Source organism: Styela clava, chromosome 3 (genome assembly GCF_964204865.1).
Source record: "Styela clava chromosome 3, kaStyClav1.hap1.2, whole genome shotgun sequence".
NCBI classification, from domain to species: domain Eukaryota; kingdom Metazoa; phylum Chordata; class Ascidiacea; order Stolidobranchia; family Styelidae; genus Styela; species Styela clava.
The window spans coordinates 8,147,205-8,161,098 of record NC_135252.1 but is presented as its reverse complement, the minus strand read 5'-3'; the positions used below and the strand labels follow the sequence as shown (position 1 = coordinate 8,161,098).

The 13,894-nt window shown below is 36.2% G+C and overlaps 1 protein-coding gene across 1 annotated transcript; it reads left to right on the top strand.

Moving 5' to 3' along the window:
- The first annotated feature begins 5,429 nt into the window (after positions 1-5,429).
- LOC120343355 (mitogen-activated protein kinase kinase kinase 4-like) lies at positions 5,430-13,693 on the top strand. The gene is made up of 2 exons (XM_039412507.2): positions 5,430-10,706; positions 11,088-13,693. The coding sequence occupies exon 1, from the start codon at positions 5,491-5,493 to the stop codon at positions 10,702-10,704; it is 5,214 nt and encodes a 1,737-aa protein (XP_039268441.2). The 5' UTR covers positions 5,430-5,490; the 3' UTR covers positions 10,705-10,706; positions 11,088-13,693.
- Positions 13,694-13,894: the final 201 nt, after the last annotated feature.

The following is a 13,894-nucleotide window of genomic DNA, read 5'->3' as shown; positions in this document are numbered from 1 at the left end:
CATGACGAAAATAAAATCTGAATCTGAAAAATCTGTGTGAGGTAAACTTTCACTCAAAGGCGAAAGCAACGGCAAGTTTATACAGTGCTCCCCAAGTAAGTTCATCAAGATGGCGCACAACCTGAACCAAGTATGTGTACCAGATTAAAGCTCAGGTTGTGCGCCATCTTGGTGCAAATACTACCGAAGCGCCGTTTAGTCCGGCAGAATTGGGCCTTAACATTGTTTTGGGACATAAAGTTTTTTTTATTGTTTAGATATAATGTATATGACATATATAATGATACCCAAGTGGGTGTGGAGTATATAATGTTGAGCAAATTTTTTTAAGTGGATCTAAAGTATTCGGTCCAAGATGACGCACATCCTGAACCCTAACCTGATAAACAGACAATGTTCAGGTTGTGCGTCATCTTGGTACAAATACTTCAGGAGCGCCTTCTTGTTAAAAATAATTATTTCATAACTACATGGTTTAGTTTTGCATACATAGTAACATTGAATCTTCTTACAATGTCAGAAATTCAATTTTAGTTGAATAAATGGTAGTTTATTTCACTAATACAAGCCAAGATCCATCGACAGCATCTAGCCACTTTCTATTGCGCTCTTCAAACTACACTTGCGTTGCTGCGCGCATTTCGTTTTCCTAGTTTAAGCTTAGGGACTTGGGAAATATTTTATTAGTTGAATTGGATTGGAATATTTGACCTCGTCTTTCACTCCGAACAAGGCCATGTAAAACCATCCACTGGTATCTAAAGATGTGTAACGTGTTTTCTTTTGGGAAAGCCGCAACCTTTCAGTGCTGCATTGACTTTGGCAGAATTAATATATCCTTGTGGAGATAGAAGGTATGCGTGTGCGAAACCGAGATGTACACCCGTTATGCTAACACAGTTGAGTGAAACGTTTTGAATACTAGTACATCACACACATTTTCCTGCGTGCTTCGGTTGTACGTAGTAACGCGCACATTTTTGCGCACATGCATCAAATTCCACTTGATTATTGAGCTATAGGTTTTTGACGAGCTTTTGTGTATGGTTTCATTCCATAGAATTTGTATGCTGTTCTAAAGAATACTAGTTTCAGCTTTTTTATTCATTTAAACCGCGTGTTGAAAGTAATGTTTGTAATATGGTTGGTTGGTTTCCAACATCCTTAAATCGGTGATGCCAGTAAATCTTTAATACAAAAAGATCAGTAAAATCTGCAATAAAAACAGCAGTACCCACTCAAATGACAGCTGGGGAATGGATACTCTTAGTATCTGCTCCATCGCGTGCCTCTTACAGTCTTACCAGTTTATATGAGTGCTAATTGGTATCTAAGCTCAGCCAGAGACAAAAGGTTCGGACTGCAGTTGGCGTGACGAAATGTTTTTAAATATATATTCTACAATAAGATTATTTGATTGCATACTACTGAAAGTTCCGCCTTATATGTCTTTTCCCATTGCACTATTCCTTTACTGATATTCGATAATATGACTCTCATCTGACATAGCTCTTAAAGTGTGTAGATGGGTATAATCTTTTCCACGCTGTTCAGATGGGAATGCGCGAATATATATAAGAATTGCTAATATTGGTTTGCAATGCGATGAAATCCCATCTTGGCATTTCTGCCTCTCGCAATTGCTGCGTATACTTATCGGGGAAGTTCTGTGGCGTGGTTATCAAATGAAAAAAAAAAACATGGGAGTATTTTTTCTACTTCTCTACTACTATCAAACCTTGACATTTTGTGAAAACCTTTTTTCCATGCAACCTTTTTTTAAAACATCCCCAACAACCACAATTAATTCTGTTATTAAACTTCCGAAACAAACACCTGAAATCATCAACAGATGCATATCACCAAGTATATATTGCTGAATTGATCTTTATTTTACCATTTTTCATGTAATTCTTTTTGGTAAACCTGTTATCTATGGTAAATACAGTACATTTGGCAATGTTGTAGTGTGACTTTTTTGGCCTCACATTTTTGATATTTGTAGTTAGAGCTCTTGGGGCTCTGTCAAACAAAGTTACATACAAAATATTGGTTGTAAATTGCAAAACATGATCATGTTGTTGGAATAACTTGGCATTTTACCACCCGTATATCATTCATTGTTGAGAATATTAATAAAACCATAAAATTTAAAAATTCGTTTTTGTGAAATTTTTGTTGTAGCAGAATTCCTGGGACAGCATGACAACAGGCAAGAGAATCACGGTCGCCTCTTTTAGTTCATGACAGGTTTTCTCAAAAGGGGGGATTTTATAGAAGAGAAGAAGCAAAAGTGTTGAGAGTCTTTGGCAGTTTGAAAAGCATTGGCATGGAACATAAGAATGAACTACATTCTTTTCCAGGGATATACTATAAAATGTAGCAATTTTCTCATTCTTGTTCTCGTGATATCATTATCTTTCACTGCGTCGTCGTGATCATCCCGCTGCATAACAATTCTCGCTAACAAATAATTGACTGTTCTCCACCGGGTGTATATCCACTTGAACAAATGGCGACTGCATTAGCAGGCTTGTGTTGTTAATTGCAACAAAAACGGGTATTTTGAAATAGTACTCTTTATTTTACGCGTATGTTTCGACAGTATTTTCATATACTGTATATGGGTCGCGACCCAAAGCTGTGCTCAACAAATACCTAGAAGTTATTGATTTTATTTCCCAGTAAATTTGGTGCTTGCGTAGTTTGTGCACCAAGATTGCGCACAACCTGAACATAGTATTGTAACAGGTTATGGTTCAGGTTGTGCGTCATTATGATGCACATGTTTGACGAAAAACACTAATACAAATATCTCAATAAATACCTAAAAGGTATTGATTTTATTTCTTCGTAAATTTGGTGCTTGCGTAGTTTGTGCACCAAGATTGCGCACAACCTGAACATAGTATTGTAACAGGTTATGGTTCAGGTTGTGCGTCATTATGATGCACAGGTTTCACGAGAAAACACTAATACAAATATCGAGCCGTAAAAAAAATTGCTCAAGGCTGCAAACTCCACACCCATGTAGAAATGATGGGCAATGACCCCAAGATGAATAATCACAAATAAAAAATACTTTATGTCTGAAATCAAACTTGGGCCGAAAAGGCCCCCTTTTCTGCCGGACTATTTATACTTGAGTGTGCACGTTCGGGGTATTTGAATTAAATTGCAGATTTCCCGTATCTTAGAGCGATTTTCCATCGTTCCCGGATTTCGTAACATTTTCCCGCTTATTAGTAAAATTTCCCGTCATTTCCATTTCCTGCATTTTAGGGCCCTAAAATGCGGGAAACGGGAACGACGGGAAATTCACTAAAAAGCGGTAACTGCGGGAACGACGTGAATTTGTCAATTTGTAATTGCGGGAACTACGGGAAAATTCACAACAGACGGGAATGACGGGAATTTGCTTTAGGGTGTAGGAAATATGTATTTTAGAGTATGTGTGGGGTAAATATGCATTGAATAGCGAAAGCAACGGCAAGTTTATACAACGCTCCCGAAGTATGTGCAACAAGATGGCGCACAACCTGAACATAGTATGTATACCAGGTTTGGGTTCAGGTTGGCGTCATCTTGTTGCACATACTTACGGAGTGTCGTTTATACTTGAGTGTGCATGTACGGGGTAATTGTACTAACATACATGTTACCCGTATCTCAGAGTGATTTCCCGTCACTGCCACTCTTTGTGAAATTTTTCGCTTTTTAGTGAAATTTCCGTACCCACACAACCCAAGCGTATATTTCCCGTTGCTTCCGTTTCCTAGTGCAATTTCTTTCAAACGTACTCTGAAATGAGTATTTCCCGTACTTTAAAGCGATTTGCCGTCATACCCGCATTTTAGACAAATTTTCACGTACATACACCCCCAAGCGTATATTTACCGTTGCTTTTGTTTCCTAGAACAATTTCCCCTAAACATACTACAAAATGAGTATTTCCCGTATCTTAAAACGATTTCCCGTCATTCCCGCTTCTTAGTGAAATTTTCCGTAGTTCCCGTCATTCTCGCATTTTAGTTTTTGCAATTTCCCGTCGTTCCCGCATTTTAGTGCATTTCCCGTAGTTCCCGTTTCCCGCATTTTAGGGTTGCCCCTAGTTTGGCCTTGGGAAACTCTGGTCTAGCTAGCCAATGAGCATATATACTGTATACTCGTTGAGCTATCCCACCCCTTCAACGTAAACTTGTGGCAGTTACGGTTGGGCTATTTAGAATTTCGGCCACCTCAATGATTTCGGCACGGTAGTCTATACGCCGGATACTATATAGTATCAGTAGACTCCAACAAGAATCAGCTGTAATATTTGTTTATTAATTCGGTATTCAATTTCGCCATCCTCCGATAGATCAATACTGTACCGATGTCCGATACCGGTACCGGTACCAGAATACAGCAATATGGCGTGGCAAATAGGTACCGTACCCGGTACCACTTCGTTTGGCAGCGACTTTTTATGTGAAATTCCATGTGTCCTTATTAATCTTTAAAAAGCCTAAGGTTTGCCCTCTTGATTCTTTGATATGTGTTTGTTTTTATCAGTTACGGTACGTTATCACCTGTTATGCTGATTATTGATTTTGAATATATTGGTAGGGTACCATATTCAATTAATTAAAACAGTGCCAACTACGGGTCTAGTATAGTTTAGTACCGGTACCACAAGTACTTCCAGTGGGCGAAGCGTAACGAATTTTGCATATGTTATTCCTAACCCCCACCTGACAATGCCATCCAAAACTTCACTACGACGTCACCATCACGTCATAGGGCTTGCCGAAGTATAATTACGATCGCCCGAAATGGCATCTGCGCCGCCGATAACGATCTCGCTAACGCTGGCAATCTCTCTCCTATCGTGATCGTTGTGGCGAGAGAACAAGAGAAATAGCTTGCTCAATTATGGGTGATAGTCTGCGCGTTTTGGACGACCATCCGCATACTTTGGTGGGCCCTATTACGCCACTGTGACTTCGAAATGACGTAATTTTTCGGTGATGTAGTCAGGTGGGGGTTAGAATTGAAATATGCAAAAATTATTGAGCCAGGCCAACTAGAAGTGCATGTGGTACTAAACTATACCAGACCCCTTATTACTGTATTACAACCTTTTAAATCATTACTAAATTCAATTTCTATAAATTTGCATACAGTAGCTATATAAAATTCTTTGGTAAACATTTTTCATTTTGGGATATATTCAGATATTTGATATATGTTTAATGTTTCTAATTCCTGCATTCAGAAATATCATTTGTCATTTTACAGTTTTACAATCTATTCCTGTATTCCGAATACTAAATTTTGGGAATGTCTGAATGTGGCTGTCCCTATGTCTGTATGTGATATATAGTGCAGTAGTGAAATGCTTGCCAGTTTTTTACTTATTCTTTCTGACTTTTGTTGCAATATTCATCAATTCTAATTTTTATGTTTAGTCAGTTAGTGCCATCGGTTGCTATGTAGAATATCGTGGTAATGAATTATGATGTGAATGACCTGTTAGAAGCTACACCTCCCAGGAGAAGATCTAGGAGCAAAATAAAAAATGCAAAATCTGGTGGTGCCGCTGCGAACGGGTCGGATGCGTGGAAAGTTGACCCTAAAAACAAACATCTCATGTTTAGTTCAAAAGATCATCGATATATAAATAGCCCAAGGAGTTCAATGCGAAAAAAGAAAACTGAGATCCGCTCCCATCAGCGAGATGCAAAAAGAGGGGATTCGATTCCAACAGCCAGAGATGGCGATGATATTTTTGGTGACAATGATATTGTTATTGGAAGACGAGCTTCTGTCCAATCAGATATGTTTATGCTTGGAAGTGGTCGCCCACTTCGTTGTCTGTCAACTTCATGTGTATCTGAAAGGGATTTTGTCAGCGATAATATAAAATCTAATTCAAAATCGAAAGGCAAAGGTCGTAAAAACCAATCTAAAATTAAATTTCAGAAGCCTTCTCCAACAGAACAAATGAGGCATCGTTACATGCAAAGATTAAGACAGGTTGTCACGGCAGGGAATAACAAACAGAACCAATCGGAAACTGATCGAAGCAAAGTTGATCATAAAACCTCACAAATGTACAGATTAAGACGAAATGAGCTTATCTGGCTTGAATTGCAAGCGTGGTTCAATGATCACTCGCTCATGGAGCAGGATCAAATATTGTTCAATGCGCGACATTGTCTTGTGATGGACGTTTTATCATTTGTGTCTGTGTTTCAATTTGATAGTAACTACATCACTTATCTCAAGGAACTGAAAGAAAAAATAGATTCTACTTTAGAGCAGATACCCGAAGCGGCATGTGAAGAATGCGACAGCTACATGTCAAGTAATGTTTCTGACTTAGAGGTGTCTCAACAATCTGATAAAGATATATCAGATATAGAATCACCCAAAGCATTACCGCATGCCAATCGTTTTTTTCATGACACCAGTCTTGAATATGATCTTGAGACCAATATCTTATTTCCTACCAAAAAGTATATTCAACTACAAGAAGATGCTCTTAGCAAAGTTGGAGAGGTGTTAAAACTTCTTTGTATAATTGAAAATCTATATCCCTCATCCTCTACATTATCAGCAGAATACCCATATTACAGTAGTGAAGAATTTCAGTCGAAAATCGAATCACTCTGTTGTTGGTATAATACTACATCAGATTTAAAAGGAAAACTCAATATTGCTTTACACCTTTTCCATTTCAATTTAACTGGCCTTTCTGAAAATGAGGAGGAAACGAGCAGTACAAGTAATGAAATACCTTCATACCTTAGTGTGGACACATTTAAAAGTATCATAAGTGAATACACGAGTCGAATTTTAAAAAGAAAGGCTGTTAAATCAATCCTGCATACATTTATTCACAAGCATTTCAGTGGACTTTTTCGTGCAAAGATGAACTTACTTCCAAAACAATGCTATATTTCCACCCCTCAGATGTCCCGTATAGAAAATGAGAGTGATTTTATGGACCACAATGGTGATTCTGATTCAGTTCAGTTTTTAATTGGTTGCGAGGAGGAAAGAGAAGTTTCATTTGCGAATGTATGGACACACCTAAACTGTGTGTCACAGTCAACTCGCAAGGATCAAACTTCAAAACTTTCGAATCTTTTGACAAAAATTAACAATGTGTTTTCTGAGTCTCACGGAAATATTTTTGAAGGAAATCAATTAGATTTTGTCATTGTTGAAGCGTCTGCTGTATCTCCATCCGATTGCAACACTGCTCTATTTAATTTGCCAAGTATCAAGCCCTTATATCTCTTTTTCCCTCGAGTTCTGTTTGCCATTATGAAGCAATGTATGCATTTGCGAATGAAACAAGCCATGCCATTTTTTAACAACAGTGGCTCATCTGTATGTCTTTTAACTGCAAAGCAGCTTGTGGCCGAATCTAAGGAAATGCTTGAATGTGGTTTGCTTGCTAGAGATATTTTGAATTTTTTGATCGGCGATATATACATAGATAAGCAAGATGAAGATAACACCTTATCTATGGCTGATTATGAAGCAGATTTGCGCTGCATGCTCACAACTTACCTGGATTTTGTTAACGCATGGTTGGTTAAAATGTTGGGTGATTTACCACATGCTCCTCGAGGTTTTCAGGAGATTTTGGAACAGGAATGGGTCTTTGCTAACAATATATCCCCACTGATTGATTTTGACGGAATTGTTATGTGTGCGAGCAGGTTTATTCGAATATCTGCAGACATTGTTGACTCAACCCGAGAGTTTATTGTTAGTGCGATTAATGCTCTAATTGAGTCGCAAACCGATATGGAAACTCCCTCACCTGCTGAACAAAATCCCTACAAAGATTTGAAAAAAGAAAGAAGAATTTCAGATTCTATTAAGCATACTTCAAAGGCTCAAGCTGGTGTTCTGTGGTTCCACAGGCAACGTTCTGAAAGTCCACATTTATCACGTCATAATTCTGTTCAGTCATCCGAATCGGTGACACCAGTTAGTTCTCCAACAGAGTTCAATATGAACAGACAAATATCTACTACATCTTCATCATCTAGTGCAAATTCTCTTCCGTGGTTGTCTTACAAACAAATAAGTCAAAATGGTTACCAAAAACGTTACTTATTTGAACTCTGTAGGGCTGTCCGAGATTTGTTTATCGAAACTCGAGAAAGAGCTACAAGAATATTATCTTTTGGAAAACGATTGCGTAAGGCCTTGGAGCCTGCAATTGGGTTTGATGTTATATATCTTGGAAATAGTCCTGAAATGTATTGCTCATATTGCCAACTTCTGGAATCTATGTCTTCTGAAGGTTATGTTTTGGTTGATATTTCTGATACCCTACTTAAAATGAACTGGAGGGAGAATAACTCAAATGAAAATGGCTTGTCCACCCCTGCAGATTATGTAGATTTACAGAATTATTGGATATTTATTCCAGATCCTAAAGATCAGTTGGAAATGCTGAAAGCTTCTTTAGAGTGTGCGGGCGTCCCTGAATCGATAACAGTGTGGGGCCTTGTTGAAAGAGCGCTCTTCAATCATCTGCTGACTTCATCTGGGCAAAAACATGGAAGCGATCGTGAAGTAGAAAATTCTACTAAAATGGATTGTGTTATATTTGTGAAAAAACCTTCTGAAAATGCAGGCCTGAGAAGACAGTCTGAAGTTACATTCCCAATGAAAAAGAAAGCACGTGGGAAAGGGAAAATGCAACAGAATCGTTTTGAAAGGATGACACAAAAGACCAGGTCTGAAAGTAATTTACGAACTCAAATTGAAATGAATGGTGGGGAAACTTGCATGAATAGATGCACACAAGGCCAGGGATGTACTGTATGGAATGGAGATGTGATAAAAATACATTTTCAAGATAATACATACCATAGCAAAAAATGCCAGACATCATTGGCATTGCTTAGTAAATCATTTCGCTTATCACATGATATTACTGTGGTACTTGCTTCTGCAGATGACGTAGGAATTATGAGGAAAGAAATGTCCCTTCTATTCACACCTTTTGCCAAGCTGAATGTTGCTCAAATGCCAATAGTGAAAGAGATAAAAGAATCATTCGACTTGTTACGTTCTCGAGTGTTGGAACTATCAGCTATATTAAGAAAAAGTATGCAGAAAACTTTAAGCTGCTTAGAGTCACATAGTGACAAAATTTTACAACAACGCATCAGTAGAGTAGGTTCATTTGACATGGATTCAAGACAACAAGTTATGTCAGAGGTTAACGAAGTAATGCAATCTTGCTTCAATTTTGGTTTCGATTTCATCAAGGAAGCTACTAGAATTATGTCTGGTGAATTTCGAAGTGCGATTGATAAAATGCATATGGAACTTGCTGTGCAATGGATGGATTATGTTATGAAACATCGTGAAAAAGGCAAAGGACATAGACCAAGGTGGGCAAGTCAAGGATTGACTTTTGTTGTGAATATGGATTCTGCTTTTGTCGTTTCATTAGGTGAAAATGAATTCTCGAGTTTGAAACAAAAAATTGACAGCTTTATCAGCCATTTGATAGGTGAAAAAGAGAAAGGTGATACCAACACAGTCAACAAGAACTCTGTGCCATCGAGGGAAACGAAATCGCTCAGCACCCTGCATGTCCCTAAATCTGAACCTCAAGTGTTAAGATCTCTCAGTAATTCATCAACTGCGGATCCCATGACTCGAGCAGCAATAACGTATGAAGAAGAATTAGGCGCTTTGTCTCTAGAAGAGGATGATGATGTTTTAGCTCCATCAGATCGAATAAGATATGCAGTTGAAGAACTAGAAATGGACAAAGACAGAAGACGAATTGAAGCTGGTATAATCGGTCAAGTATCTGATAATCATAGACCAACCTCATTTGTGAGCTTAGGAGTTCGAACTGTTAATTTCAGGTGGCAAAGAGGGGCCAGGGTTGGTGAAGGCTCATTTGGACGTGTTTATACATGTGTAAACGTTGACACTGGAACTATATTAGCAATGAAAGAAGTTAAATTTCAACCTAATGATCTTCAGAAAATTCGATCAGCTTTGGATGAATACACAAATTTTGAAGGAATTAAACATCCAAATCTAGTACAGTATTATGGTGTTGAATTGCATCGTGATGAGATGTACTTATTCATGGAGTATTGTGATGGCGGAACATTGGCTGATATATGTAAAATATGTTTACCAGAACTAATGGTTAGAAGATACACATCACAAGTTTTAGCTGCTGTACACACATTACATTCACGTGGTATCGTACATCGTGACATAAAGGGGAGCAATATATTTCTTACAACAGCTGGTGTTGTAAAATTGGGGGATTTTGGAAGTGCTTTGAAACTTAAAGACACTTTGAAGACAATGCCTGGAGAAATGATCACTCATATTGGAACAACTATGGCATACACTGCTCCCGAAGTTATAAATTCTTCAGAAAAAGTTGGTTATGGCCGTGCATCTGACATATGGAGTTTAGGCTGTGTTGTGATAGAGATGGCATCTGGCAAACAACCGTGGCATGACATGGAACGGTTTCAAGTTATGTTCAGGGTTGGCTCTGGAGAATCACCAGCTATTCCGGATATGCTTACTGTAGAAGGAAAAGATTTTGTCAAGAAGTGCACGGTTCCAGATCCTACTAAAAGATTATCTGCAGAACAATTGCTCGGGCACCAGTTTGTAAGAGCAGTTGATAATGATGACATGTCATGATGGTAAGTTTGGGAAAGAAATTATTAAATGGATGTTTTTGTGAAAAAAAAAAAAGTTTAAAAGAAATTGCAACCCAACATAGGTTGATAAGTATTTATATTTAGATCTGTTAGAAACACTAGTGTAAAGACTTGAATATGATTCCTAAAGCCTTGATTTGACAATATTATTGATAACTTCATTTTTAAGATGTTTATCTATAATCTGATGCAGCTGCTCTCTTTTTGCATTCCATGTGCACGTAAAAGGAAACAATCTATTCCCTAGTTTTTTCTCATCGGTCAATATTTGTCATAGATATATCAACATTGAGTGTGGTAGCTTAATGTAATATATTATTAAAAACAATCTTTATCAATATTTGAGTTGTATTTTTTTTGTAGATGCTTCCGGTTGGTTCAAATGACGGATAGTTGAAATGGAAAGACATTTGAATCAGATATGAAATGTTTACCTGTGGAAAACTGGATACTGCAGTAACAAAGTACCGTAATAAACTTTTCTGGTATTATATAATTGAAACATCGGGTTGGAGGTTTGAATTTTGAAGCTTTTTTCAATGTTAAGAAAATCAAAACGCCGAGGTCTTTGTACTCTTTTTTTTTATCTTCTTCTGTGATTTTTAAAAAACTCACATTAGTCTGGTTTGTTGTTGAGTAAATTTGTGGTAACGATGGCTGAATTTTTATTGTAGATAAAGCTGTCATATACAATTATTACAACAAAAGTTATACTTTATGTCTAAACAGTGTAGGGTGACATGTGAATGTACTTATTGGCATTGTTACACAAAAAACTACTGATTTCACTTATACTGTGAATGTGCAGAAATCTTCTTTGGAATTATCTGTAATTTGTCATATATCATAAAATTCGGTGATTTGTTTTGAATTGATCAGTTTTACTTAATTGGTGGTTAAAGGAAAGCCTTATACATTCATTGTCTCATATATTTGTAAAACTTTTTTACGGGCTTCATTTTATTGATATCTAATTGTTTAGTACTTAAATCATCTCTTAATTAAAAGTGAACTTGATTATGTGTTTTTTATTGACTATAGTTGTAAACATTTTGCTACTGATGTATTGTGGAACGTTGTATTGTTAGTTGTTACCTCACCACCTAGTATTGTATTACATGGTACCTTAATTATATTTCACTTAGGTATTAATAACATCCTTCTGCACTGCGCGCTTCCTGACTTTTTTCCAATTCACATCTGCTTTTTCGCAACCTATGTTACATTTGAAAAGCTTAAATTGGTAGCAAAATCGTGTCATGAATAGTAGAATTTTCAAATGCCTTTGACTGTTCGTGTATATGATGATATGACAATTTCAATGCCATATATGGGGAATCATGATATTAATGTCACTCTTTTGTAAGATTTGAGATTTGTGTATAAACAGTTTAGATTGTCTAAATAGTTAGTTAGAAATAGGAATAAAATGAAAAATGATGATACTCATGGAATATTGAACTGTGCACATGCGCAAACTAAACTCACCCACATTTTTAATTCTGACATTTGACATCTAATGGGGCTCTTGACAGCTTTTTTAAAACTCAGTTATATTCAGTAATTTATCAATTCGAAGTGTTGAATAAAATATCAGTTTATGAGAAAACTGATATATTATCAAGCATTGGAGACAATTGAGGCTGCTGACAGTCCAATTTTCAAATCTTTTCATATTCAAAATCACACTATGGCTGACAATAATTTAGACACTGAATGACTACATTTAAATTTATACTTTTTTATGAACCAAAAGTTTCGAAACCCATTTAATTTTCCCAGCAAAAAACATCTGTGACATTTAATAAAGACTTATATCAAGACAAGTGCAATTGCATATTTCTGAGAAATCAACAATCATTTTTCTTTTCTTGGCTCAGCCAATAAAAGGCTCAATTCTGGCCTACATGTTATATTGTTATTGTTAGCCTTATTTGTATCCAAATTCGATTATTAAATTGTTATTGTTACAGTAAAGAAAAATACATTCAGCATTAGTTGCTGGAGGTTACATTTTACAACATGAATACAAATGCATTTTTAAAGTTAGTGTATTGAATATATTGCAAGTTCAGATATATCCAAGGACAGCATCATTTACTTTTTCAATATTTTATATAACTTTGTCCAAAGCATTATTATGCAACTGAGAATAGGGAGTCTCACAAGCTATCACTGACATTGATTTAGGAATGCCAGTAGATACCAATGGATATTTTAATTTAACAATTCAATGCTTCAAATTCTGTGAAATTTTCAATGATTTGGAATATTTAAATAAGTCTTGGAATTCTCTGATTGAAACATTTCACTCAATAATACTGTTTTCACATTTGGATTTCTGTTTTCTTAGGCTTATATTTTTTGAATTGTTAATATATTATTTCTCTTATTAATAATTATGTTTATAACTTTTTATGCCTATTGTGATTTCTTCATATTTTACAAGTTCTTTAATTGAAATTTGGATATTAAATTTTCAGCAGATAACCTTAATAAAAATCATTCATAACTAGCTTGCCAATGTATCAAGTGTGCGACTGTTTCTCATAGGGGAATCAAGAATTTTTTGTGATTTGCTAAAGACTTCTAAAGTCTATGTTTACCCAATAGAATTTATGTATAATAATGTTTTAAATTGTACTTTTTCAATGCTAACTTAATACAATTTTTTTACAATTACAATTTTTACAAATATGAGGTGTATCCTGTTTCGAACTGAGAGAATCACTCACAAATAACTGTTTACATATGTATAGTATAGGTCCAAATTTACCGACAACTGGTCATTGACCTAGTAAAAAGCTTGATCAAGCTAAAACCTAACTGTTAACTTGATTTATTTGATGCAATGTTTTCCAACTATCCGTTTTTATATTTGTTTCTGCACTACTTGTAAATGTGATATATATTTTTGAACATGGTGGCCAATTCCATACATTGTGTAATTAATTACTGGTAATATTAAATTATGTCATTGGTTATATTCTGTGGAAGTTGATAGGCAACCAATGATTTGGGTTAGGCCATAATTTTATTCCAATTTCCTTGTGTTAGCCAAGTGAATACTCCCTGCCCATAGGCTCCCGTCCCTTTACACAACTTGATGTGAAGTAAACAAACAAAATTAGTTACCTCCGTCCACATATTTCTGGATCGCTAGATGTTGG